Here is a 26,860-nt window from a genome sequence, read left to right as displayed (position 1 = left end):
TGTAATTATATTCTCTTCCTCGTGGGTAAACCCTTGTTAAAGCCTAATTAAATGAAATGAAGTGAATGTAATCACATTTGTTCTGTGTAGCGGACATCGGGGAGCTGCTGGAGCAGATGGTGGAGGAGATCACAGGTTCTCTGTCGGGTCCCGCTAAAGACTTCTACCAGAGAGAGTTCGACTTCTTCAACAAGATCACCAATGTGTCTGCTATTCTCAAGTAAATCTATGACTATTTCTCTACAAATGATAAGCAAACAAGGGAGTGTACCTGTGTAATGTAAACCTGGATTTTTTTTGTGTTTTTCAGGCCAGTTCCAAAGGGAGAGGAGAGGAAAAGAGCCTGTCTCAAAGCTCTGTCAGATATCAAAGTCCAGCCAGGTAAAGTGCTCATCCATAACAGGTCTGGATAGATGATTAAAAGACCCACAGACAGTCTGCAGATTAAATGAAATCTGCAGAATAAAGCACTGTTTTTTGGCTTGTCATGCGATAGACAATATTAATTTCGGATAACAGGGAGAATGTTAAAATCTGTGGAAAGTCTGCAGAAAATCTGCTAATGTGTCGTTCCTCCGTGTGGGCCTGATGATTCAACAGAGCAAGCTAGAATTTTGCTTCAGGGAAATCATTTTTTAAGAGCTTTTTTAAGGTCTATAAATTTATAATATACAACATTAAAAAACTACAAACATATTCCTCTGAAAGATATTTAAAACAGGACTAAAATAACATTTATGATCACCAAAACCTCTTGCAGATCTGATCATGCAGAGAGTACGAGGTACATAACGTCTGTACATTCTTTTTTTTTTTTTTTTTTTTCACAAATGACATAAATGTATTCACTGAACATTGAATACACCAGGGGGTTCATTCTTCTTCTTCTTCTTCTTCTTCTTCTTCTTCTTCTTCTTCTTCTTCTTCTCATCCTTCTTCTTCTTCTTCTCATCCTTCTTCTTCTTCTTCTCATCCTTCTTCTTCTTCTTCTCATCCTTCTTCTTCTTCTTCTCATCCTTCTTCTTCTTCTCATCCTTCTTCTTCTTCTCATCCTTCTTCTTCTTCTTCTTCTTCTTCTTCTTCTTCTTCTTCTTCTTCTTCTTCTTCTTCTTCTTCTTCTTCTTCTTCTTCTTCTTCTTCTTCTTCTTCTTCTTCTCATCCTTCTTCTTCTTCTTCTTCTTCTCATCCTTCTTCTTCTTCTTCTCATCCTTCTTCTTCTTCTTCTCATCCTTCTTCTTCTTCTTCTCATCCTTCTTCTTCTTCTTCTCATCCTTCTTCTTCTTCTTCTTCTCGTCCTTCTTCTCGTCCTTCTCATCCTTCTTCTCATCCTTCTTCTCGTCCTTCTTCTCGTCCTTCTTCTCATCCTTCTTCTTCTTCTTCTTCTCGTCCTTCTTCTTCTTCTTCTCGTCCTTCTTCTCATCCTTCTTCTCGTCCTTCTTCTCGTCCTTCTTCTCATCCTTCTTCTCGTCCTTCTTCTCGTCCTTCTTCTTCTTCTTCTTCTCGTCCTTCTTCTCATCCTTCTTCTTCTTCTTCTTCTTCTCGTCCTTCTCATCCTTCTTCTTCTTCTTCTCGTCCTTCTCATCCTTCTTCTTCTTCTTCTCGTCCTTCTCATCCTTCTTCTTCTTCTTCTCGTCCTTCTCATCCTTCTTCTTTTTCTTTTTTTTTTATCTTTATTGATAATTAAGGAACATTACAATCATGAGGTCAGACAAAAAGGGATTTCAAGAAACAAAAAAATCTCAAAAAAAAAACAAAAAAAGAAAAAGCGGTACATACATTGATCATGCAGAGAGTACGAGGTACATAACGTCTGTACATTCATTTTTTAATTTATTTTTTTCCAAATGACATAAATTTATTCACTGAACATTGAATACACCAGGGGGTTCATTCTTCTTCTTCTTCTTCTTCTTCTTCTTCTTCTTCTTCTTCTTCTTCTTCTTCTTCTTCTTCTTCTTCTTCTTCTTCTTCTTCTTCTTCTTCTTCTTCTTCTTCTTCTTCTTCTTCTTCTTCTTCTTCTTCTTCTTCTTCTTCTTCTTCTTCTTCTTCTTCTTCTTCTTCTTCTTCTTCTTCTTCTTCTTCTTCTTCTTCTTCTCAGATGGATTAAATTGCTATTGCAGTGCTTTATAGTTAAATAATATGTCAACAGATCACAGATATCTTGCCCTTTGCCAACCCTATAAAAGATCTTTCCTAGACAGATTATAGTGTTATTCCATTTTTAATTGGGTCGGTTTTTATTGTGATATTTCATCATTTTGTGTGTCCTTTCCCATTGTGTTATTAAAGGTATTGGAGTGTTTCCTGCTCTAAAACAAAAATCATGCAATATCAAAGTGATTTTCTGATTATTGAGCTCTGCTGACTGTCTCCTCTTGGTGTTTTTAGGCTGTTATCTCCCCAGTAACCCTGAAGCCATCGTGTTAGACATCGACTACAAGTCTGGGACCCCCATGCAGAGGTGAAGGAGGAGGTTTAGCTTCTGAAACATCGCTGTAATCTCTCCACATATTGTGTTCACCTCATGGACGTGTGCTCTCTGTCGTCTCAGTGCTGCGAAGGCGCCCTACCTGGCCAAGTTCAAGGTGAAGCGCTGCGGGGTGAGTGAGCTGGAGAGGGAGGGGCTCCGCTGCCCGTCGGACTCTCTGGAGGACGGAGAGGAGAATCCAGACGGGTCACGCAGGATCTGCTGGCAGGCGGCCATCTTTAAAGTGGGAGACGACTGCAGACAGGTAACACAGGTTTCTCTAAACGCCCCCAGAACTCACTTCACTTGTACTGTGTTCCAATCCCCATACTTCCCGTACTTACTATACTTAGTTTGAGTATGCAGGGTGTTCCGATCGCGGCGAAAAGAAGTGAACCTAAAGGACCCGGATGTTGCACTCATAACGGTCAAAACGTTGAGTGTGGAACGATGTACACTATACGCACTCAATGGCAGCCATCTTGGCTACATAGCGGAAGAGGCGGGGCCAGGCAGAGCCGGTAAGCTCGAAAAAAATGTTTGTAATGGCGGCCGACGACATTTGCTGCGTTAATGGAGCCATATTGCCGGATTGTAGAAGTAAAGATTAAACAACACAAAGGATAATTTTCGCGGGTGATGAGCCGCGGCGGTCGTCGCGAGCGTCATTTCCGGTAAGTGCACCACGGAGTATTAGATTTGGAACAACACTCACCTGCTGAAATCTGCATACTTAGTAAGTGCGGATAGTGTTCTGCGTTTGAGTGTACTCATGGAAGTATGGGGATTGGAACACAGCATTGGACTTCTCCTGTGACCCTCCTGTGCTTCTGTCTCTGCAGGATATGCTGGCTCTGCAGATCATCGGGCTATTTAAGAACATTTTCCAGCTGGTAGGCCTGGACCTGTTTGTGTTCCCTTACAGAGTGGTGGCCACTGCACCAGGGGTAAGACTTCATGTAGCATTACTCCCAAAAGACCCAGCATTGTCTTTCCGTTACCTCCTTTCTCTGGTTAAATACATTTTTCTCGAAGCCTGCATCTTATTTTTGTAGTTTTAGCCATCATTTCCTAATAGTAACCGTTACATACAAACAAGAAACATGACACCACATAGTGCAGGGGTGTCAAACTCAAATACACAATGGGCCAAAATGTAAAACTTGAATAAAATCTCGGGCCAACATTGAACAAATAAACCTTTTAATATATACTAAACATGTTTTGCTTTAACATTAAATATGGAACCAGCAACACTTATAAACATACAATATATAACTAAATAGTGCAGACATGCAAAATCAAATTTCAAATAAAAAACACATCAATGTCATTCATTTACAATAATAATATAATAATTTGGTATTGCCTTGCAGGCCAAATAAAATTACACTGCGGGCCAAATTTGGCCCGCGGGCCAGAGTTTGACACCCCTGACATAGTGTAACATCAGGTTCAAAAAAGTCTGGCTTAACAGAATACACACCTTGGGCAAGAACATTTATTATTCTGATCTTAACTTTCTCTGTCATTTATATATTATATGGATTTTGAACTAAAAAAATGAACTTCATTAGTGAAGAACTGCACAAGAATCCTAAAATAGGTCTGTACCAGCACAGCGGAAATTAAAAACATGAGAAAATTAGTGAATGCAGCAAGTTCTTCTCCATTATTTGTATGGGACCCATTGTTAAACACTTATTTTTGCAAGTGAAAACTGATGGGAAAATACCCCAACATTACATTACATTACATGTCATTCAGCAGACGCTTTTGTCCAAAGCGACTTACAATAAGTGCATTCAACCTGATGGTACTAGACATAGACCACAGGAATCAAGTATCCATAGGATTAATGCACTAAAAGAATTTCCAGCTAAAATCAGAGTTATAAAGGGACAGGCCACCCCCAGATGCTTGTAGACAAAAGCCTCTTAATAAGCCAATTTCAGGTAAAATAACTAGGCCAGTGAAGACTGAAAACTGAACTTAAACTAAACCAAACAAATAAAGCATAAAACCTCAGCAAGCAGAGAAGCAATCTTAAAGCAAAAACAATACCAGAAACCAGAATCCAGGTTAGTTCCACAGGAGATGCACAACATGTCAGTCAAAGTCATTCTTTGCATTGTAAACCTGAAAGTACGGCAGCTTAAATTGACCCAAAGTGTCTCTATTATGAAGTGGATGTCAGTGATGAAAAATATGGGTAATAATGTCAGTTTTGACAAATGTTTTCATTTCTAAATAATATGGTTTTGATGTGAAAATTGCTCAAACTTTTGACCCATTATCACTTGTGTATTTTACTTTTTTTTTTTACTATGTTACTATTTTACTATTTACTCAATGTTCTTATAATAGATAGATAGATAGATAGATAGATTAGATTACTTTACTTTACTTTACTTTACTTTACTTTACTTTATTCATCCCCAAGGGGAAATTCGGTTGTCACAGCAGTCCGGTATTCAAGTACAATAAAATACAATAGAATAAAATACTGAGGTAGTATAAATAAAAACAACAATAGAAAAAAACACAGAATAGAACAAGGACACTTAAGAAGTCAAAAAAAGAAGATCAGTTGGTAGGATGGCAAGATGATGGTAATTATAATTATACTGATGATATGATGGCAACAATGCTATAGTGACTAGACGGTATATAATTGTAATAATAGTACGGTATATAATATATAATATAATATGTAATAATAAATAGTAACAATATAAAATAAGTTATTATATTATGTGAATATATCTCAAATTGAAAACAAATTTCACTTTAGCAAGGATGACCAAAATTTTGCAAACATAGAATTTTATGTCCCTTATCAAATATTTATAAACTGATGCTGTTTTCCTCAGTGTGGAGTGATCGAGTGCATCCCAGACTGTAAGTCCAGAGACCGGCAGACAGACGGATTTCGGGATGTATGATTACTTCCGCAACCAGTACGGAGACGAATCCACCCTGGCCTTCCAGAAGGTGCAGAGACTTTAACCTTTAGCCGTCACACTCCTTTAACACAGTTCTGACCAGGATGTTGTGAGCAGAATTTCAGTGAGGAATCTCTGATTTTCTTCTTCTCCCCACAGGCTCGTTATAACTTCATCCGCAGCATGGCGGCCTACAGCCTGCTGCTGTTCCTGCTGCAGATCAAAGACAGACACAACGGAAACATCATGCTGGACAGCAAGGGGCACCTCATACACATAGGTATGACATATACACTACCGGTCAAAAGTTTTAGAACACACCAACTTTTCCAGTTTTTTATTGAAATTCAAGCAGTTCAAGTCAAATGAACAGCTTGAAAGGGTCCAAAGGTAAGTGGTGAACTGCCAGAGGTAAATAAAAAAAGGTAAGCTTAACCAAAACTGAAAAATAATGTACATTTCAGAATTATACAAGTAGTTTTTCAGGGAACAAGAAGTGGATTAACAACTTAACTCTATGGAGTCTTGGGCTATTTTGTCCATTTTTGAATTCTTTTCATGTCTTTGTAAGTCATTTTGTGTCTTTTTGTGTCTTTTTTTGGTCATTTTGTGTCTTTTTAGTCATTTTGTGTCTTTTTTGTGTCTTTTTTTGGTCATTTTGTGTCTTTTTTTAGTCATTTAGTCCAACATAAAATGTGATTTTGAATCTTTTTTTTACTTTCAAAACACTATCATGCTCAATAAAGAATTTCAAATGTTGCAAATGTGCATTAATTTCAGAGTACACTGAGACATTAAACTGCATCATTTTCAATTAAATTCTGGAAAAGTTGGTGTGTTCTAAAACTTTTGACCAGTAGTGTGTATATGTATGTATATATATATATATATATATATATATATATATATATATATATATATATATATATATATATATATATATATATATATGTATATGTATATATATATGTATATATATATATATATATATATATATATATATATATATATATATATATATATATGTATGTATATATATATGTATGTATATATATATGTATGTATATATATATGTATGTATATATGTATGTATATATATATATATATGTATGTATATATATATATATATATATATATATATATATATGTACAGTCAATATGTATGTTGTGGTGGATTCTTAACATCTGCTCTGTTGGCTGCAGACTTTGGCTTCATGTTTGAGAGTTCTCCTGGAGGAAACCTGGGCTGGGAGCCCGACATCAAACTGACCGACGAGATGGTGATGATGATCATGGGCGGAAAGATGGAGGCCACGCCCTTCAAATGGTTCATGGAGATGTGTGTCAGAGGATATCTGGCTGTACGGTAAGAAAAGTGAAAGTCGCCTTTGATTTGTGGAATAGTTGACCTTCATGTGCTTTGTTCTTTTAAGTGTGAAACTAATTATATATATAATATCTGAGGACACATTTTTAAGCACAGCCCATGTAAAAAGTCTATTTTGTTTTATTTTATTTATTTATTCTATTTTTATTTTCTATTTTTACCATGTATGTATGTATATATTTTGAGTTTCTTATTTTGCACCAATGGGAGTTGCACTCCAATTTCGTTGTGTATATACAATGACAATAAAGGCTATTCTATTCTATTCTATTCTAATTATGTAGTTGTTTGCTTCTCCTCTGGACTTTTTAGACCCTACATGGACGCAGTGGTGTCTTTAGTCACCCTCATGCTGGACACAGGACTGCCGTGCTTCAGAGGACAGACAATCAAACTCCTCAAGTAAGTCCAACAGCAGCTTGATTAAAGATGTGTATAAATACTTACACTGCAAAAAAAGAAAAGTTGGGTGAACTCAAAATTTCAAGGCAACAAACTTCGATAAAATTTTAAGTTGGACAATTAAACTAAATATTTTAAGTTTTGTTTTTGAGTTTGCTCAACTCTTTTTGTCAACTCAACTGTAAATTGTACTAACTTACAATTTTAGATTGTAATAACTTTTAATCCTTATTTCTGCAATGTGTTGAAGTGGCACGATTGTAATGGAATGAAATGTCAGCTAATGTTGCGACCACAATTTTGAGTTAGCATTGATACGCTAATGGCTACTCTTGTAGCTGTAACAAGCAGCGCCGCTAGCATCAGTTAGCCGCTAGCATCAGTTAGCCGCTAGCTTTCGCTAATGACCGAATTTCACCGCTTTCCCGCATTTCACAACAAAGAAATAAGAGTTAGCAGAACTATTGTCCCTTGTTTTGAACCCCAACTTAAAGATATAAGTACATTACATTAGTACATTACCGGTACTTACATTATTGACCTCAATGTCAATAATTTATATTTCCAAGTTTTACCAACTTAAATCACTGTTTTAGGCCAAAAAATACAAGTTGGCTTTTTTGCAGTGTAGTTAATACTGTACTGTACCTTTCAAGTTATATGAATATAACTGGAGCAAACAGAGCCAATAAAAGGACAAATTCTACTTATTTTCTGCTTTGATATGATATATGATATATATATGATATTATATATTAGAGACCAGAAATGGCCAGAAATGTATGGATTTCTATTTTTAGCAATATTAAATAAATAAACATATATTGGCTGTTGAATTTGAATAGTATATAGCGAGGATCTTGAAATAAATAGATGAGGGAATTAATAGAGAAAATGTATGAATATATAAATGAGTCAATACAGCTGAATAAATATATAAATATTGCATATAAATATGTTCTAAGGACATTTTGTAGAGAACTTTTATTTATATCAGGGGACTTTTATTTCATAGGCAATTATTAATTCCATAGACTTATTTTTTTAAAGGGCTTTTTTATTTTTTATTATTGACTGAAATATTGCTCTGTAACGGTTGTTAGTGTTGTGTTTACAGCTTTTTCTGCTGCCCCCAAGTGGCTGGGTCAATTAACTGATCATATTTAATGATTTAACATTAATGAGTATATAAATATTTATTTTTACTCAGAGGGCGGTTTAATCCTCAAATGAGTGAGAAAGAAGCAGCGGCGTTCATCATCAAAGTCATCCAAAGCTGTTTCCTCAGCAGCAGGTAAGAACAATCCCACCTCCCTGCAACTGATTTGCTTTGTCTCACATCACATTCAAGTTCAACTTTGCTACTTTTTAACCTGGGATTTTCCACATGTTTTTGTGTTTAACCCTTAATAGGACACTCATTGAAATACTAGCAAATTTCAACCCTAGAGAATATTGGAGGATATTGCATACTGCCAGAATGTATAAAAAAAACATACGGACCCGGGGTAGGGGGGTAATATTTGAGGAAAAAAGTTTACGAGATTAAGGTGTCAAATCTACGAGAAAATATGTGCAGATTTATGAGATTTAAAGTGGTGAATGTGGGAGAAAAAGGTTGTTTTTTCCCCCACTTTTGTCTCGTAAATCTGCGACTTTTTTCAAGCAGATTTGCCACTTTAAATCTGCACTTCTGCATTTTTTTCTTGTAGATTTTGGCACTTTAATTTAGTAAATTTGCAATTTGCATGTTAATATGCCTATGTTATTATTATATATTTAGTTATTTTAATGGGTTTATATGCCATTGTTAACTTTGATAAAAGCTTGTTAGTGGAATGTTTAAAGTCTTCATTTAAATTGAATGTTAATTTTAGGATCGTAAATCTGTTACAAATAATACATTCATTTTAGTAGTATTTCAGAGATTATTGTCTAAATAAATCTGTCACCAATATCAATATATATATATTGTTAATTAGATAATAATAATAATAATATTTTTCTCCAAAAAGGTAGGGATGTTATAACTAAAATAAATAAGAATAAAATATGAATAGATTTATGTATTAATCCCTAAATGTATTTAATTATGTATGTATGTTTTTTTATTAATCTATTTATTTTTGAATGTATTTTTCATTTCATGTATTTTTAAATGTCTTTATTAATAATTGATTAAGTATTAAGTTACCTTTGCATTGATCCCCTATTTAATGACTTATTAACCCTGATTTAAAAAAAAAGAAGTTGCAGTGTCAAATGTAAATAAAAACATAGAATGCATCAATTTCAGAATGAGTGTTTATCTACAAAACTCTAGCTAAGTTTCCCAGTTCGAACATTTAACATCTTGTTTTTTTGTTGTTTGTAGATTATAAAAAGAAAATGCAATGATTACAATATAAGGACAGGGAAAAACAACAATTAAATAGCTACATATCATTAACAAATTAATTGTTCCTCAAAAAATACCTATGATTTTTTTCTCTGTACATTCGTTACGTACAGCATAATGATGGTCTTATAGTTACCTATTATAAAAAAGTATTTTTTTTTAATAAGTGATTTTCCTACAGTGTGTAGGGAGTGTGTGCCGAAGCAGAAAGAGAGCTACAAATTATTTTTTTTTCAGTGTCCCACCTTAAAAAAAAAAAAAAAAAAGTGTTCTATTATTTATATATTTACATTTCCATGAACTTGTTTCCAACAGGAGCAAAACGTATGACATGCTGCAGTATTACCAGAACCAAATCCCGTACTGAAAGTCTTCTGCCGGACCTCCACTGTACGTCCAACACAAACAACCAATGCAAACCTTATTTTGGATGATTTTAACCAGGCGGGTCCACGCTGAGACAACAATATGGCACTTTGATCCTAATGCTCTGATTTTATTCAGCATACTGTAAGTTGTCGGGTTTTATAATGCACTTCTGAGTTTTAAAGTTTCTCTTTATTTAACTCGAGAGTGAGAGAACAATGTACGACTTTTACCAGAAGAGGTATTTGAATCACCCTTTAAGTGTTCCCTTCACGATGCTGTTAATTGTTACTTACACTGATTGTCACTCTAGAGGAAGATGGCCATAAAGGGAGCCATATTTGTAGTGTTTGTCAAAGCAGCTGTTGAGAATCATCATTATGATTTTGTTATGATACTATTATCCACTTTTATGCACTTTATAGATCACAGTATTCCATCAGCTTCTCCTGCCTACCGTCACGAGCTTGAACAGAGATTATTAATCAGAAATCAGAGATTAAAAGCATTTAATCCGCTGATCAATAAACATGGCAGTATTTTTGATTTAGCAGAACACGAGCTGTTATTAGATGGATCAAAAATAAATGCAGGAATCAATCTAATCTAACGGTAGTCTTTAGGAATGTAATGGTATTTAGACTATTATGGTGTAGTATTTACTGTAGAATATTTACTGTAGAATCACATCAGGATCGCAGGTGTTTTTCTGTGATTTAACTTGTAGAGTTATATGTGAAGAGCATATTAATCAGAAGATTTTAATAACTGTTTGAAGCCAATCATGTCTCACCTCTTCATGTAAGCTTTTAGCTTTGAATTGGTCATTTAGAGGGTTTTTTTTTTCCACGACAGGAACTTAATGACTTTAGTGATCCTCTGACATCAGGTCAACGTTTCAATTTGTCCAATACTTTTATGGTTTATGATCAAATATAAGAAATAAAAGAGAACTCTGAGAGTGCTGTCTTCCACCAAGGCCATGCCTGATCTTGCAATGTTAAAGAAAGAGAATAAAATAGTTTGTGTCCCGCCCCGTGAATCCAAAATGTCAAGTTTCATGAAAGTATTTTTATCCTGCTGACAAACAAACCGAAGTGAAACATATAAAACCTTCTTGGTGGAAATAATAAAATGAGAAGCTGTGTCAGTGGCTTCCTAGTTGAGTTCCTGTAGTGAAAAAGGACTTTAGGAAAGAGTTGACAACACACAGGGTAGACCCAGGATCAGATGTTTTTGTGTTCTGTCTAATAAAATGTGTCAGAAACATGAATAGTAGGGCTGTACCGAATTGTTCAAAGCTTCTTTCATAAACTTGTAAGTTCCAAATCAACCCAGTATTTGCACAGTTGGAGATAAAGCTGAGGCTAAACTTACAAATTAATATATCACCTCAAGATATGTTAATGGGTACCCACAAGTCTCCTCTTTACAGACACTTAATGATGATCCCATGCAGTTACGGGCAGAGAACATGCAGCTTTTCATGCAGAAAAAAAAAAGTGTTATTGTCACCTGTTGTATCTGGATATTTCCAGTCTGTGAGTTGAAAAAATCAGAAATTTCAAAAGTTTTTGAAACCAAATCACAGCATTGATTTTTCTCTGGTGTTCTTCGAGGTCTTTATGTGTAACCCATTGAGGCCTGAATCGCCTGTAAAACCTCTGGGCGATTTTGAAAATAAGCCCCTAAAACCTGAAGTTTTTCTGAAAATTCAACAGAAGTGTCAACGCTTCCTACTAAATAATAGATTTTTCAGCCTCTGTAGCAAATAGAAATGAAATTCAAAAAGTATTTGAGAGCTTATACAAATACTACAAAACGACGCGTCCGTTTTCCAGGCTTCAATGGGTTAAAGTGGGACTCTGGAGCAATTTTTGACAATTTTTAATGGCCTCGAGTGGTCAAAAATGGCTAAATTTACCACAAAATGTGTGTAACTAATGGGATCAACCCATAAATTGATGCAACAGCTTGAGTTTGGGAATGGACTGACGTAAAGGTTCTCTATCGTCGGGAGATTATCTCTCTACTCCGGAAGGTGATGAAATTATAAAATATGACCACAGGCATTTGAAGCTTCATTTAAAAACCCAAATAAAAGCTTTTATTGTGACGTTCTGTACAGCCCTATATATAAACATGTCCGTCTGCCCTTTACAGTCCTTGTAACCCCGTTTGGAAACATTCCTCTCTGTGTATCTTTGTTCTCTTGAACCTCTCGGATGTGACTTTTGTTTTGATCATGTTGCTTTTACTGATGAAGATGATGATTATACCTAAAAGCCATTTCTCCTACCCTTAGGTAGAAACACAGCTGTAGTAATACTTGACGAAAAACCCTAACCTTATGCAATATATCGGTGTATAATGATGCTGTATTTGTGTGTGTCGTGTTCAACAAAATGCTATGATTCCTTCCATTCCGATCCGTGTGTGACGAAGTGTTTTACGTTGCAGCTCTGACTTCCTGTCGTTACATAACTGAGTATATTTATGTATTTACACCAGTATTTGTTCAGTGGCTCCTCAAAAGAGACTTGAAGGGCTGACACTGCTGTGATCAACTCTTTACAAAGCCATTTCTATACATTGTGGGTTGGATTGAGTTGCTGTATTTTCCTCATGTCGGCTGTTCTCTGTAATATATAAATATACTGTATGTATGCAGTTTTTCTGTTTGTATTTTGCTCAGTTTGATGCGACATCATGTCCGGTTCAGATGAGATCACGTCTGTGTGAAAACTTCTTATTTCCAGATTAAACGTGTGAACATTTCATCACAAAAGGCCGTCTGATGGGTTTTACTTTTCATGTTTTCTGTTGTTTTGTCTTGTCTGTATTTCTTAATGTTTCTCGTGTTTTTCTTTCTTTATTGTCTCTTTCTGTCTTTTGGTCAACCTCATGGTTGTGCGACATCAAGTTCATGTTTTTACAATTTGTCTTGGAAACAGCATGGCTTGGAGTCAAAATCCTTTTACTTTTAATCACATTTTAATCTCTCAATTAGTCGGCTTCTTTGTCCCAAATTTTGCGATATAAAAATTAAGTTGTGAAATAATTTTTGGTACATCAGCCTGTCTTTTTTTTTTCAAGCCAATCTTTCTTGTGAAAATACTCATAAACATGTTGTTGATGTTTATTTAATTGCTTCATTCTCCATTTCTTCTGTCTTTATTTCTTTCCATCCTTTATTTCCATCTTTCCTTATTTATTTCATTCTGTCTATCTCTCTTCTCTTCATTCCTCCTTTCCATTGTTTCTCCCTTCTTTATTTACTTTTTTCATTCCTTTTTTATCAGTCCTTTCATTCCTTCTTTCTTTCTTTCCTTCTTTCTTACCTTCTTTCCTTTTTTCATTCCTTCATTACTTTTTTATTAGTCCTTTCATTCCTACTTTCTTTCCATCATCCCTTCTCTTTCTTTCATTCCTTCTCTTTCTTCTCTTTCCTCCCCTTTTTCTTTCATTCCTTCTTTCATATTACTTCTTTGTTTCTTTCTTTCCTTCGTGCCTTCTTTTAACTAATTGTAACAAGTTAATACTCTGTTATGTGGTTATTTATAAAATGGTTTTTTTTACCTTAATTGTAAGTAAAGCTAAATGTAGTAGAGTAAAAAACAATATTTGCCTTTAAAATGTGGAGTAGAAGTATAAAGTTACATAAATCTCAAGTACCGCAAAACTGCTACTGTTTATGAGTGAGTGCATTAATAGTATCAGGTGCGTCAGGTGTTTTGCTTTCTAACAGGTAAGTTTTTCCTCCACTGTCTGAGTGACGTCACGGGGATGGGCAGGTCACGTGGTCGCGTCAGAGGGAAACCTGTTGGTGTAACGTTACTGAAATAAGAGACGAAGAAGAAGAAGAAGAGGAGGAGACGGAAGGAGGCGAACAAGGTAAGTTAAAATAAGACTAAAAACTATATTTACATCCAAAAAAACAAAAGTAGTTATAACTACTGTTAGTTATAAATCGATCAGGAGCCATTTCTGGTTTCAAACGTGAACTTTTAAAGCGGAAAAGTCAGTAAACGTGCACGTCGATGGAAGTTTCCTGCAGCCGTCCTGCCGAAATGTGTCGAAAACGGGCTTTTAAAGCGACTTTTTACAAAGCTACACAGTAAATACTTTAATAAAACAACTTAAAACGCGTTTATTACTTCACACGGAGTCACATTAGCTTGTTAAAGTTGACTTTTCCGCCTGACCGAGCCCTCTGGCTGCCTGCCAGCGGCTGTTGTAACATAAATTAGGCCTTTTGAACTGCACATATTTATGATAAAATACTTTATGTTGAATATTATGTCTATTTATAAGTGTTATGTTAATATATGATTTCTTCATAGACACCATATTATTATGAAACGGCTTCCTAACAGCAGGAGCAGGTGTCTGTCTGACTGATGGTGTAATTAGTACACAGACACTCCTATGTATATTTATGTTGATAAAAAAAATGATCAAACTAATTTTACTTTATACAGGACAGAATAACAGTATATGTTATTATGTTGTATTCAATTATTGGGTTGACCTTAAATAAAAGCTTATTAGTAGAATTTTATATTCGCAAAACTACATGTGTTATTTCAAACCCAAGTTGTTTTTGACAGAAATTGATTTATTTTTTTTATTCTTTTTCATTTTAGTAGTTGAAATTTACTCAGATGTTTGTATGAAAAAAATCTTGTTAATATGCCTATGTTATTATTATATATTTAGTTATTTTATTGGGTTTATATGCCATTGTTAACTTTGATAAAAGCTTATTAGTGGAATGTTTAAAGTCTTCATTTAAATTGAATGTTCATTTTAGGATCGTAAATCTGTTACAAATAATACATTAATTTCAGTAGTATTTCAGAGGTTATTGTCTAAATAAATCTGTCACCAATATCAATAAATATATATTGTTAATTAAATAATAATAATAATATTTTTCTCCAAAAAGGTAGGGATGTTATAACTAAAATAAATATGAATAGATTTATGTATTAATCCCTAAATGTATTTAATTATGTATGTATGTATTTTTTATTAATCTATTTATTTTTGAATGTATTTTTCATTTCATGTATTCATTTTTAAAATGTCTTTATTAATAATTGATTTAGTAGTATTAAGTTATCTTTACATTGATCCCCTATCTAATAACTTATTAACCCTGATTTTTTAAAAAAAGTTGCAGTGTTAAATGTAAATAAAAACAAAGAATGCATAAATTTCAGAATGAGTGTTTATCTACAAAACTCTAGCTAAGTTTCCCAGTTCGAACATTTAACATCTTGTTTTTTGTTGTGTTTGTAGATCGCAAATGATTTTTTTTCACAGCGTCCCAACTTTAAACATTTTTTTGTGTTATATTATTTAAGAGGTAGCTATCATTGTAAATTTAATACAATTTTGAAATTGTGCTTGCATTTATTCTCCACCATGTTTACTTCTCAGACCTCCACATGTTTGTGTTTCCAGGTGATTCCTCTGCTCACTGTGTGTTCATACCAGGTTTGCATTCTGACCTGCAGGCCAATGTAAGTGGAGTTGAGTGACTGCGTGTGAAAGAGGTATTCAAGTACAGTTCATATTATTTTTTACCCTCTCTGGATCATTAAAGAAACTGGCTTTTAAGGGCTGAATGTCAAGAATGTATTTTTGTGCTGTCTGTAACAACGACCGGTAAGTTACTGGATACAACACATGAGCAATTATTAGAACAACAGCAGGGGAGTTTGTTCTACTTAGTATTTGGTTGCAGCACAAAAATGCATTCTTGACTGAGCTTGCATGGACGATGGTGGGATAACATCTTGACTCATGAGGGCTTTGGTTGCTCTGGTTGCCTCAGGTCGTCTGGGTTAACTGCGTCTGTGGAGTAAACAGACTTTGCATGAGTGAAATTTAGGGTTGCAGAGGGGTTGAACATTTCTGGTAAATTTCTGGTAAATTTCCAGAAACTTTCCATGGGAAGTTAAGCTGGGGAATTTTGGAACTATTAAAAATAAAAAGAACATGACATTTCAACAGATTTACTTGTAAGTAGAACTTTATTAAGTTTTAGTGAACAATCAATTCTTTCATTGAGCAACAAAAGCATGAATGTTAACCCCCCCCCTCCAAAAATTGAAAAAAAGAGCTGATTCAAAATGTTAAATGGAAAAAAAAATTAAATTATTAAATTATTATTTATTATTAAATTATTGCACAGTGCATGTAGGGGAGCGTGGCCTCAGTAGCCCTGCAGTAAGAAGTGTGCCATGTTATTGAGGTATAGCAGATATTCAAGTGCACTTGTATTACATTTTTTTTTTTGTCAAGATTATGCTAAAATATATTTAATCAACTATATTTGAGTTCCCTGTGAAGGGCCAACCTTGAATTTAGTAAATTCTTTGTTTATTCCCATAAATTCCCGTTAATTACCATGGAAAGTTTACAACTTTGAAAATTCACGGAATTTTGCAACCCTAGTGAAATTACTGAATATCTAATTTTAGTCACTCTGGGACGTGTCTTTATCTTCTGGCTTCTTCCCATTTTCTATTTCCTCTTTCTTTGTCTACTCAGTTCTGTTAATGATTACAAATTTTTATACAATGGCATGATTGACAGAAACATGACTGGCAACAATTTTGGTAATCCTTCAACTACTGAAAATCATTCAAGTTTCTGTTTGTCATGTGTGAGAATTTGCTGCTTTTCTTTTCTTATATGATAGTAAATTTAGTGGGTCTGAGTTTTGGACAAAACAGAACATTAAAGGACATTAACTTAAAAAAAAATGACTTAAAGAAATGCTACCTTATTCTTTAATTGCTTATTTATTTGGGCTTTTAACCCACTAAACCCCAGGCAGTTTCAGGGTTTTTTTTTCACACTTTTACTCACTGTGGCATTGTTTTTCACTATAATATATAAATCCTGCAGCTTTTTGGAATCAGCACAATCATGGTAAGAAAAACGCAGAAGTGAAAAATTACTTTGTGCAGACTAACACACTTATAATGCTATAAATATTAAAAATTAAAATAAAATAAATTCATTGTTTTTGATGATTTACTTTATAAAAATGGGAATTAAATATAATCTATATTTCCCCACAGGTGTAACAAATATTGGAAACAATGGTGGGTCGATTAAATATCACAATTTTAAGCTCAGATTTGGTTATTTTTCCTGATGTAAGCGTCCGTCACACATGATTCACTCAAGGGCTTTTGTAAATTTGTAAATCCAGCAATAATTTCTGTTTTTACAGTTTTTGGCTATGGTAAAATGTGTAATTTTTGCATTTTTTAAAAGACAACATGCTTTTCACATATGCCCACTGTGTGTGGAGTTCAGAGGATCAAATATCACAAAAACAGTTGAAAATGCTTAAGATAATAATTCCTCTAAATGTCCTGTTTTGTCCAAAGCCCAAATATGTTATGAAACAGTGACAAGCAGCAAAATTTAATATTTTAGTAGCTGGATGGAGCACATTTGTGCTTAAAAACTGATTTAAATAATTTATTGTCAAGCTACTATTACAATGATGAGTACATGCAGCTGTAGTGTAAGTCCTTTATTGTAAGTATTTATTGTGTGTGTGCTCTTAGGGACCATCACCTTACTCATGTCCAATGGTGGAGACTTCTACGGTCGCACTGAGCGTGCCCGCCAGTCGCCCTACTATGACCAGGTACCCAAGGTTATAATAGTTTTAGATTTTTAATTAGTTTTAGTTTTAATTTCGTTGTGAATTTTTGTTTTCAAATTCAGTTAGTTTTAGTTAGTTTTTAGAGTGAGTTTCCTAGTTTTAGTTTAGTTTTTATTTTTTTTAAATGCTTAGTTTTAGTTTAGTTTTTTATTAGTTTTAGTGTTAGTTTTAGTTTTGTTGTAATGGGCTATGTGTTGGTGCCAGATTCAAAGAGGTCATAATAAATGTTTCCTTTATTTCCTTTGGTTTATCATCTCAGCCCCAATAAGGTTATTAACTCTTACAGTTCTGGGTGTTTTGAATTTTGGTTCTACTGTAGACATCCCAGTCTCAGTAAACATATTCACCATGTGTTGCATGTTCAAATAGAAACACTGAATTATGAATGAAAAAAAGTTGACAAAAACGAAAACTAAGGACATTTTCACTATAATTTCAGTTAGTTTTAGTTAGTTTTGTAACCACGCAATACAGTTTCAGTTAGTTATCGTTTTTTTAAAAACTCTAGTTTTTATTTTTATTTCGGTTAACGAAAATGTTTTTTCAATTCTAGTTTTCGTTATTTGGTTAGTTTTCGTTAACTATAATAACCTTGCAGGTACCACAAGACACGTTACCCCGATCGGGCTCGTACGACCTGCTGCAGCCGCTGAGGGAGCAGAGAGCGCCTCGCCTGGCTCAGAGCGCCGACCCCCTTCCTCCTCCGCCGCTGCCAGACCAGCCGCCCGTCGGCCCCGAGTTTGACCCCAGTGGCAGCGAGGCCAACGAGGACCCCGACCCGGACCACGACCCCGCTCTCGACATCAAACCAGTCCACCGTTTCATCCCGGACTCGTGGAAGAACTTCTTCCGAGCGAGTAACCGCAGCAGCCAGAAGCCGTGGTCCATGTCTGAGTCCTCATGCAACAACAACAACAGCACCACTGACGGGGTGCGATGCTCTCCTCCTCGCTCCCCTGTCCCCGGATCCTACCGAGACCCGTTTGGCGGCTCAGGTGGCAGCTACAACTCACGCAGGGAGCTTCTGGGACTACGGGACGGCCATGAGTCGGTGTCGGGGCGCACCTACAACACAGCCCTGACCTACGGCGAGCGTGTGGAGGAGTACCACCAGCGCTACGGCTTCATGAAGTCCTGGGCCGGGCTGCTGAGGATTCTGGGGTGTGTGGAGCTCCTGCTGGGAGCGGCTGTGTTCGCCTGCGTGTGTGCTTACATCCACAAAGACAATGAGTGGTTCAACATGTTTGGATACTCCTCTCCTGGAGGAGCTTATGGAGGAGGAGGCTTATATGGAGGCGTCACAGGAGCGTCCTACTACTCCGGACCAAAGACCCCGTTTGTGCTGGTGGTGGCGGGTCTGGCCTGGCTGGTGACTGTCATCATGTTGGTGCTGGGGATGACCATGTACTACCGCACCATCCTGCTGGACTCCTCCTGGTGGCCGCTGACGGAGTTCATCATCAACCTGGTGCTGGCGGTGCTCTACTTGACAGCAGGTAGGTGAAGCACCATGGACGCTTTTTATTTTTATTTATTTATTTATTTTTGTTCCTTTCATGAAAGTGGACAACAAAATGTGTACAGAGACACACTCTACACCAGACCTGGGCGTGAGGTTACCAAGAAATTAGAAATCAATAAAACCGCAGTGCTTTTATTTTGAAAAAAATAGCAAACATTAGCACTGGCTAACAACACTTTTACTATGGTTAAGACAACAAATATAGCCACTAATATATATGACAGAAGAAAATAAACTTTAACAAACCTTGTGTCCTGTCAGCCAGCCACTATAGAAGCCTTTATTATACTTTATATCAACTTTATATGAATTACTACGCACTCGTTATTATTTACCGTTTGTTTTTTCATTTAACCGTTCTACCGGTTATTTCCTGTCACTACCTTTCAAAATGAAAGCACCTGTTTCACACTGGACGGCGCTTTTTCCAAAATAAAAGCACCTCAACATTGTTAAACACCTTGAAAATGTACAAACATGAAAAACAAGCTGTATAATACAAAAACACAAATAGGAAGCTTACTAAAGAACATTTACAGTTGTGTTTAAAATAAATGGACTAGTGATATAGTGATTGGAGTATTTACTACTTTTTACTGCTATATTTGATTTACTCCACATTAACAGTCTTATCATAACATAAGAACCAGATAATTTACTGTATTTTATAAAGCGATTAAATTAATATTGAGCAGAATTTAGTTCAGAGTTTTGGTCCGGCCCCTGCAACCTTCGTAGTATTGGTCATGAGGCCCCTTGGGGACATTAATTGCCCACCCCTGATCTACACCTTCATGATAAGAAAAGAGCAGCAAGAAGAAAACATTTCTTATATTTGTCTGCCCCCTACTTGAACAATAAAAAAAAAAAAAGATGGTCTGACATCACATACAATGGATTTTCAGTAGCCTACACCAACAAAACTTTGATTATAACAAAACACTTAAAACAAACAAGACAAAAAACAAACAAAAACCCATGCAAGCACATGTTATCATCAGACCACGGACGCTTGATTAGGGCAGAAATCATAATCATTAAGTTTTATTTCTAATATTGAGGTCTCGTTTTTTTTATTTTAATTACTCATTGACTTTTGAAACATCATGCATTTTTTTTACTATTTATTTGTCTTTTTAATGGTTGGTTTTTCAACAGGAAAACAAAGACAAAATTGTATTTATTTTTTTAATTAAGAGGGAAAATACGAGAGCATCATTGCAAAACAAAAAATTACACAATTTGTGTTTTATCTCATTTATGTTTTTTTCATATTTGGAAGCTAAAAAATGTTTTTAAAAAAACCCAAATCACAAACATTTCTCCTCTTTTATCCCTGATGTATGCATACAGATAGTTTGCGCTTTATTTGTTCAGGTTTTGAGATAATTGTATTGTATTTTAATTTGTTTGTAAGGGATGTACAATATTAAACACATATATACAGTGCAGAGAACATGAAATCCTTATTTTATTGTTTTTTCTTGAATAAAGATTTCGATCGATAATTATGACGAGGTATTTAAAGGATAAGTTCAGCCACTAAAATTCGATGATTAATTATAGACTTAAAGCTGGGGTAGGTGTTTTTTTTCCTCCATAATAACCTTCCATAATGTTTCATTTTAACTGGTCTGAAAGAAAATTAAACTTCTGCACCTCCTCAGTAACTCGTACTGTATGAAGTAGGACAGAAAGGAGAGTGCTGGATTTTACAATTTCGACATTTTTCTTTGCTTTTGTATGGGAAACTGCCTTACTTCCCCCAGCTTTAGCTAGTTTAAATCACCTCTATATATTCTAACAATTAAATGAGACCATTTTCCAAATGCAAATACTATGCTTTTGATGTGTTAAGTCTATTCGTTAATAATTGTTAAGTATTTTACTTACATAATGTTTTGAATGCAGGACTTTTACTTTGCACTTTTGGGATTTTATTTTCTTAAGGGAAAGAAGTGGGAAAAGGTGCTTCTGTTTTTAAAAAGTCAAAAGGACAGAGGGTATGTCACCCTGAACAGTCTATGTAGCCCTTTGCAGCAAATCTGTGATTTGTGATTCTGGGCTATATACACTACTGGTCAAAAGTTTTAGACCACACCAACTTTTCCAGAATTTAATTGAAAATGATGCAGTTTAATGTCTCAGTGTACTCTGAAATTAATGCACATTTGCAACATTTAAAATTCTTTATTGAGCATGATAGTGTTTTGAAAGTGAAAAAAAGATTCAAAATCACATTTTATGTTGGACTAAAGGACTAAAAAAGACACAAAATGACCAAAAAAAGACACCAAAAGACACAAAAAAAGACACCAAAAAAAAGACACAAAATGACTTACAAAGACATGAAAAGAATTCAAAAATGGACAAAATAGCCCAAGACTCCATAGAGTTAAGTTGTTAACCCATTTCTTGTTCCCTTTAAAAGGCCTACTTGTATAATTCTGAAATGTACATTATCTTTCAGTTTTGGTTAAGCTTACCTTTTTTTATTTACCTCTGGCAGTTCACCACTTACCTTTGTACCCTTTCAAGCTGTTCATTTGACTTGAACTGCTTGAATTTCAATAAAAAACTGGAAAAATTGGGGTGTTCTAAAACTTTTGACCGGTAGTGTATATAAAATTGAATTGAATTGAATTGAAGGTTAAAACTACACCACCTGACAAAATAAGATTTTTTCTTTTTTAGCATTATTTTTTTAGCTTCCTCTTAATATCATGTTTGCTTTTGTTTCCCAGGCATCGTTTATGTCCGGGACACGACCCGCGGAGGGCTCTGCTCCTACCCGGTCTTCAACAACGGCATCAATGGGGCGTTCTGTAGAACGGAGGCGGGTCAGACCGCTGCCATCATCTTCCTGTTCGTCACCATGGTGGTGTATCTGATCGGAGCCGGAGTGTGTCTCAAGCTGTGGAGACATGAAGCTGCTCGTATGTACCGGGAGCAGTACGGCACCGAGGTGAGATTCACAGGGTTTGTTTTGTTTAAAGCAGGGGTCTCAAACTCAAATTACCTGGGGGCCGCTGGAGGCAGTATCAAAATGACCAAAAAAAAGACACAAAATTGCTAAAAAAATTTTTTTTTAAAAAGACACAAAATTACCAAAAAAGCCCACAAAATGACAAAAAAAAACACAAAATGACTGAAAAAGACACAAAATTACTTACAAAAGACACAAAATGACAAAAAATACACATAATTAGCAAAAAAGACACACAATTATTTTTTAAAAAGACACAAAATGACCAAAAGAGACACAAAATGACAGAAAAAAAACTAAATTACTTAAAAAAGAAACAAACAGGACACAAACTTATTTTAAAATGACACAAAATGAGACAAAAAAAGACACAAAATGACCAAAAGACACAAAATTACTAAAAAAGACACAGTTATTAAAAAACGACACACAATTATTAAAAAAACACACAAAATTACCTAAAAAACGTAACCAAAGGGACCTTCCACACACATCACGGTAAAGGGCCATTCATTTAAAACTCACATTAAACTTTCATATCAAGGTGAGGGCCACAAAATATCGTCACGAGGGCCGCAATTGCCCCGCGGGCCGCGAGTTTGAGACCCCTGGTTTAAAGGGTTGGGTCCTGGGATATTTCTTAGATTTAAAGGATTATTTCAACAGTGTCTGTCACTTAAATGATTAAAAAACAGGCTTCAAACATGTTCACACACATGATTGCAATGCAACCGCAAGCCACATAATTGGGCTTGTTGTTGCAGCAGTAGTGGAGTGAGGAGGTGGAGTCCTGTCTGCAGGCTGGAGGGCAAATAGTTGTAAACACAGTTCAGTTTTAACTGCTGTTCTAGTCTCATGTCTGTTTGTTTGTGTGTTGGTCTTTTATCCCTCTGAGCCCCAATAAGTTTTAGGGCTTTTTTCTTTTGCTTCCGTCACATTTAACTCACCACGGCCTCGTTTTTCACTACAAAATCAAAGTCCTGTACCTCTATGGCAGTAGTTCTCAACCTTTTTGAGTCGCGACCCCCAATTTAACATGCATGTTGTCCGCGACCCCGCTCACTGAACACAATCTCACACGCACAGTTCAGATCACCCAAAAAAGAAACAAAATGACCAAAAAAAGTAAACAAAATGACCAAAAAAGACACAAATTGACCACAAAATGATCAGAAAAAGACACAAAATGACCAAAAAAAGGAAACAAAATGACCAAAAAAGACACAAATTGACCTCAAAATGATCAGAAAAGACACAAAATGACCCAAAAAGACACAAAATGACCAAAAAAGGACACAAAAATACCAAAAAAAGACCAAAAAAGACACAAAATGACCAAAAAAAGACAAAATGACCAAAAAAGACACAGAATGACTAAAAAAAGACACAAAATGACTAAAAAAAGACACAAAATGACCAAAAAAAGGAAACCAAATTACCAAAAAAGACACAAATTGACCACAAAATGATCAAAAAAAAACACAAAATGACCTAAAAAGACACAAAATGAACAAAAAAAGACATTAAGTGACCAAAAAGACTAGAACAAATGATTTGGCGACCCCCAGAAATCATCTCGCGACCCCAATTGGGGTCCCGACCCCAAGGTTGAGAATAGCTGCTCTATGGAATCAGCACAATCATGACAAAACTTGGGGGAAAATGGCCACAAGTTTTACCAATAACTTGTCCTCTCCTCTCTACTCTGTGTAAAAAAAATAGCAGTGACAGTTGGTCTCAGTCATTCATGGCTTAACAGTTGAGGAGAGCAGATATTTTTTAATTATTATTATTCCTCTTCGCCCTGTTTCCGGTCTTTATGCTAAACAGAAATTAAGAGTAGTATTTATTTTTTTATCTAACTTTCTGCATGAAGGCAAATAAGCATCTCTCCCAAAATGTCCCAACAATTCCTTTGATAATTATCCATTACTATTACCTACATGTAAACTTATATGTATATTTTTGTATGTTTTGTAGACACAGATGCATCCCTCCAACGTGCGAGCTGCAAAATCACTGGTGAGCTTCCTTTTAATGCTGCTCAATGTAAAGAAACATACTTGATGAGAGAATGAAAGTTGCCCTTGTTTTCTATTATATTTGGTAGCTCAGTCAGCACAATGATTTTTAACATAGTGTATTTGTGTGTCTGCAGATCGGTCCAGCTTCAGCTCTTCCACCTAAATCTCCAGAGCAGGAACAAGGTTCCTCAGTGGTTCCTATCAGAGCTGCACCTAAAGCTGCTGCACCACACATCCTGCAGGGAGCCATCCCATCAGGACACATCCCCAAACCCGTCATTGTGCCCGACTACATCGCGTAAGTGCTGAAAAAATGCTGAAAAGATGCTCCAGTCCCTTTTAAAAGTGCTAAGGAAATCTGAAATAAATGAATGCATAAAAAATAATAATAATATTTGAAATAAGTGATGCAAAAAATAACAATAATAATAGGAAAAAGTAAAAAGTAATTGTGTCTGACAACATCGTGTAAGTGCTAAAAAAAAATGCTGAAAAGATGCTCCAGTCCCTTGACATTATGATATATTATGTCTTTAAAAGTGCTAAGGAAATCTGAAATAAATAATTAAATAAATGCATAAAAAATAATGATAATATTTTAAATAAGTGATGCAAAAAATAACAATAATAACAGGAAAAAGGAAAAAGTAATTGTGTCCGACAACGTCGTGTAAGTGCTAAAAAAAATGCTGAAAAGATGCTCCAGTCCCTTGACATTGTGATATATTATGTCTTTAAAAGTGCTAAGGAAATCTGAAATAAATAAGTGCATAAAAAATAATAATAATATTTGAAATAAGTGATGCAAGAAATAACAATAATAGGAGAAAGGAAAAAGGAATTGTGTCTGACAACATCGTGTAAGTGCTGGAAATGTAAAATTAAATGAATTACCGGTAGTTAAAAAAATATTTATTTATTCTAAATAAAAATACATTTTCAATGAATACATTTTAAATAAATAATTAATAAATAAATATGAAATCATAATATTTAAAAGGTTTGAAAATAAGTGATATAAAAATCTAATAATAATGATAATAATTGGAAAAAGGAAGAGAAAAAAAGGACACACTTAAGGCACATATAGGTGAGTTTTTGACATTTTTGCTGATTAACTGACAAAGTGGCAGATATATTTTCAGTCAACAAATTGTTTAAGCTGTAATATTCAGTATACAGTTCTTATATTAAGTCTGGTAAAATATCGAGTAAGTATGTACATGTACTGTAGTAGACTTTAGTCTCTTTATGTTAATGAAGTGTTCCTCTCTTCTCTTCCTCCGTCCTGCAGGAAATACCCAACGATCCGGTCCGATGAGGAGCGGGACCAGTACCGAGCCGTGTTCAACGACCAGTACGCCGAGTACAAGGAGCTCCACTCAGAGGTGCAGCTGACCCTCAAGAAGTTTGATGAGATGGACGCCATGATGCGCAGCCTGCCGCAGCACCCCACCAGCCACATGGTGACGCATCACACACAGCACCTAACAACACATTACATCACATTACATGTCATTTAGCAGACGCTTTTGTCTTTTTTTTTTTTCCTGTATTTTGTTATATCCTCAAGAATATTGTTATTACAAAAATACCCTGAAATATGTTGATTTTTTATTTTTATTTTAGGGCCATATCGCCCAGCCCTAGTTGGGTGGCTGAATAATCTGCTGAGGCTTTGTGACAAATATTCAACTGAAAACAGCACAAAGAGCATTTATTTATTTATTGAATGTGGTTTTTATATAAGTTTTGCACTGCCTCGCAGACAGTTAAATCATTCAAATCGCACGATAGCACAAATATTGTAATCTAGATTAGATTTTTTGTATTTGGCGACTGTTGAGATTAGCACTTTACACTACAATTTAGATTTATGGTTGATTTTTATTTTGTTGTACCATTTTTATTTATACAGACTCTAAAATAATTTGAAAAATCATATTTTCTAGACTAGACATAGACCACAGGAATCAAGTAAGTACAGAACTTTAAGAGCTAACTGTCATCGCTAAAGGAGTGCTATAAGAGTTTTTTTTTCAATTTATTTATTTTTTTTGGTAAATATATATGTTAGGTGACCATGACTTAACCGAGGTATTGTTGGAAGAGATAGCTCTTCAGCCTGCCACAATCAAGTTTAAATGCTCCAGCATCACACTGCTACTGGATGTGTTTCTCATTCAGAAGTTATCGCCGCTTCAATCCGATTCTGTCGTTCATTTCATGTAAATTTAATGCAAAGCGGAGGACACAGTGTGGTGAAGGACTGTCTGAATAATAGCACCCAGTGTTTTCATAGTTGAAATGTGCCTCATATCCTCTTCCCGTAACTTCCTCTGTTTTTACTTCCTGTTCCCGCTGAACTTCCCCTCCACCCTCAAATTCCTTCCCTCCTCGGTCCAGAAGTACCTGATTCTCATACTTGATAAATCCTCATTTCACTTTTAGATGCATCAGACTTGAAGGTTAACACTCTCTGTCTCTCTTTCTCTCTTTTCTCTCTTTCTCTCTTTCTCTCTTTTCTCTCTTTCTCTCTTTTCTCTCGTTGCAGGAAGTCGATCGCATTAACAAAATCCTTCAGGACTACCAGAGGAAGAAAAATGTGAGCTATTGTGTCATTATTGTTTTGTATACACTGTTTGTAACAGAGGCTTTTTCAATAGT

General features: G+C 35.2%; 2 protein-coding genes across 2 annotated transcripts in view; both read left to right on the top strand.

Moving 5' to 3' along the window:
- pi4kaa (phosphatidylinositol 4-kinase, catalytic, alpha a) overlaps positions 1-12,753 on the top strand; it is a 48,657-nt gene extending 35,904 nt beyond the window's left edge. The window contains 12 exon segments of the mRNA XM_059358513.1: positions 91-220; positions 311-381; positions 2,389-2,461; positions 2,552-2,732; positions 3,310-3,414; positions 5,341-5,381; positions 5,383-5,461; positions 5,572-5,692; positions 6,616-6,778; positions 7,112-7,201; positions 8,412-8,495; positions 9,915-12,753. Of these exon segments, the coding sequence (XP_059214496.1) occupies positions 91-220; positions 311-381; positions 2,389-2,461; positions 2,552-2,732; positions 3,310-3,414; positions 5,341-5,381; positions 5,383-5,461; positions 5,572-5,692; positions 6,616-6,778; positions 7,112-7,201; positions 8,412-8,495; positions 9,915-9,966 (1,190 nt within the window). The 3' untranslated portion in view covers positions 9,967-12,753.
- Positions 12,754-13,802: 1,049 nt separating this feature from the next.
- marveld2a (MARVEL domain containing 2a) overlaps positions 13,803-26,860 on the top strand; it is a 37,279-nt gene continuing 24,221 nt past the window's right edge. Inside the window, exons 1-9 of the mRNA XM_059357695.1 lie at positions 13,803-13,859; positions 15,435-15,493; positions 17,561-17,643; positions 18,260-19,157; positions 21,928-22,148; positions 24,150-24,191; positions 24,328-24,491; positions 25,488-25,659; positions 26,748-26,798. Of these exons, the coding sequence (XP_059213678.1) occupies positions 17,578-17,643; positions 18,260-19,157; positions 21,928-22,148; positions 24,150-24,191; positions 24,328-24,491; positions 25,488-25,659; positions 26,748-26,798 (1,614 nt within the window). The 5' untranslated portion in view covers positions 13,803-13,859; positions 15,435-15,493; positions 17,561-17,577. The remainder of the gene's footprint in view (positions 13,860-15,434; positions 15,494-17,560; positions 17,644-18,259; positions 19,158-21,927; positions 22,149-24,149; positions 24,192-24,327; positions 24,492-25,487; positions 25,660-26,747; positions 26,799-26,860) is intronic.

Source organism: Centropristis striata, chromosome 19 (assembly GCF_030273125.1).
Source record: "Centropristis striata isolate RG_2023a ecotype Rhode Island chromosome 19, C.striata_1.0, whole genome shotgun sequence".
In the NCBI taxonomy this organism is placed as follows: domain Eukaryota; kingdom Metazoa; phylum Chordata; class Actinopteri; order Perciformes; family Serranidae; genus Centropristis; species Centropristis striata.
The sequence above is the reverse complement of the archived record's forward strand: the minus strand, read 5'-3'. Positions and strand labels throughout refer to the sequence as shown.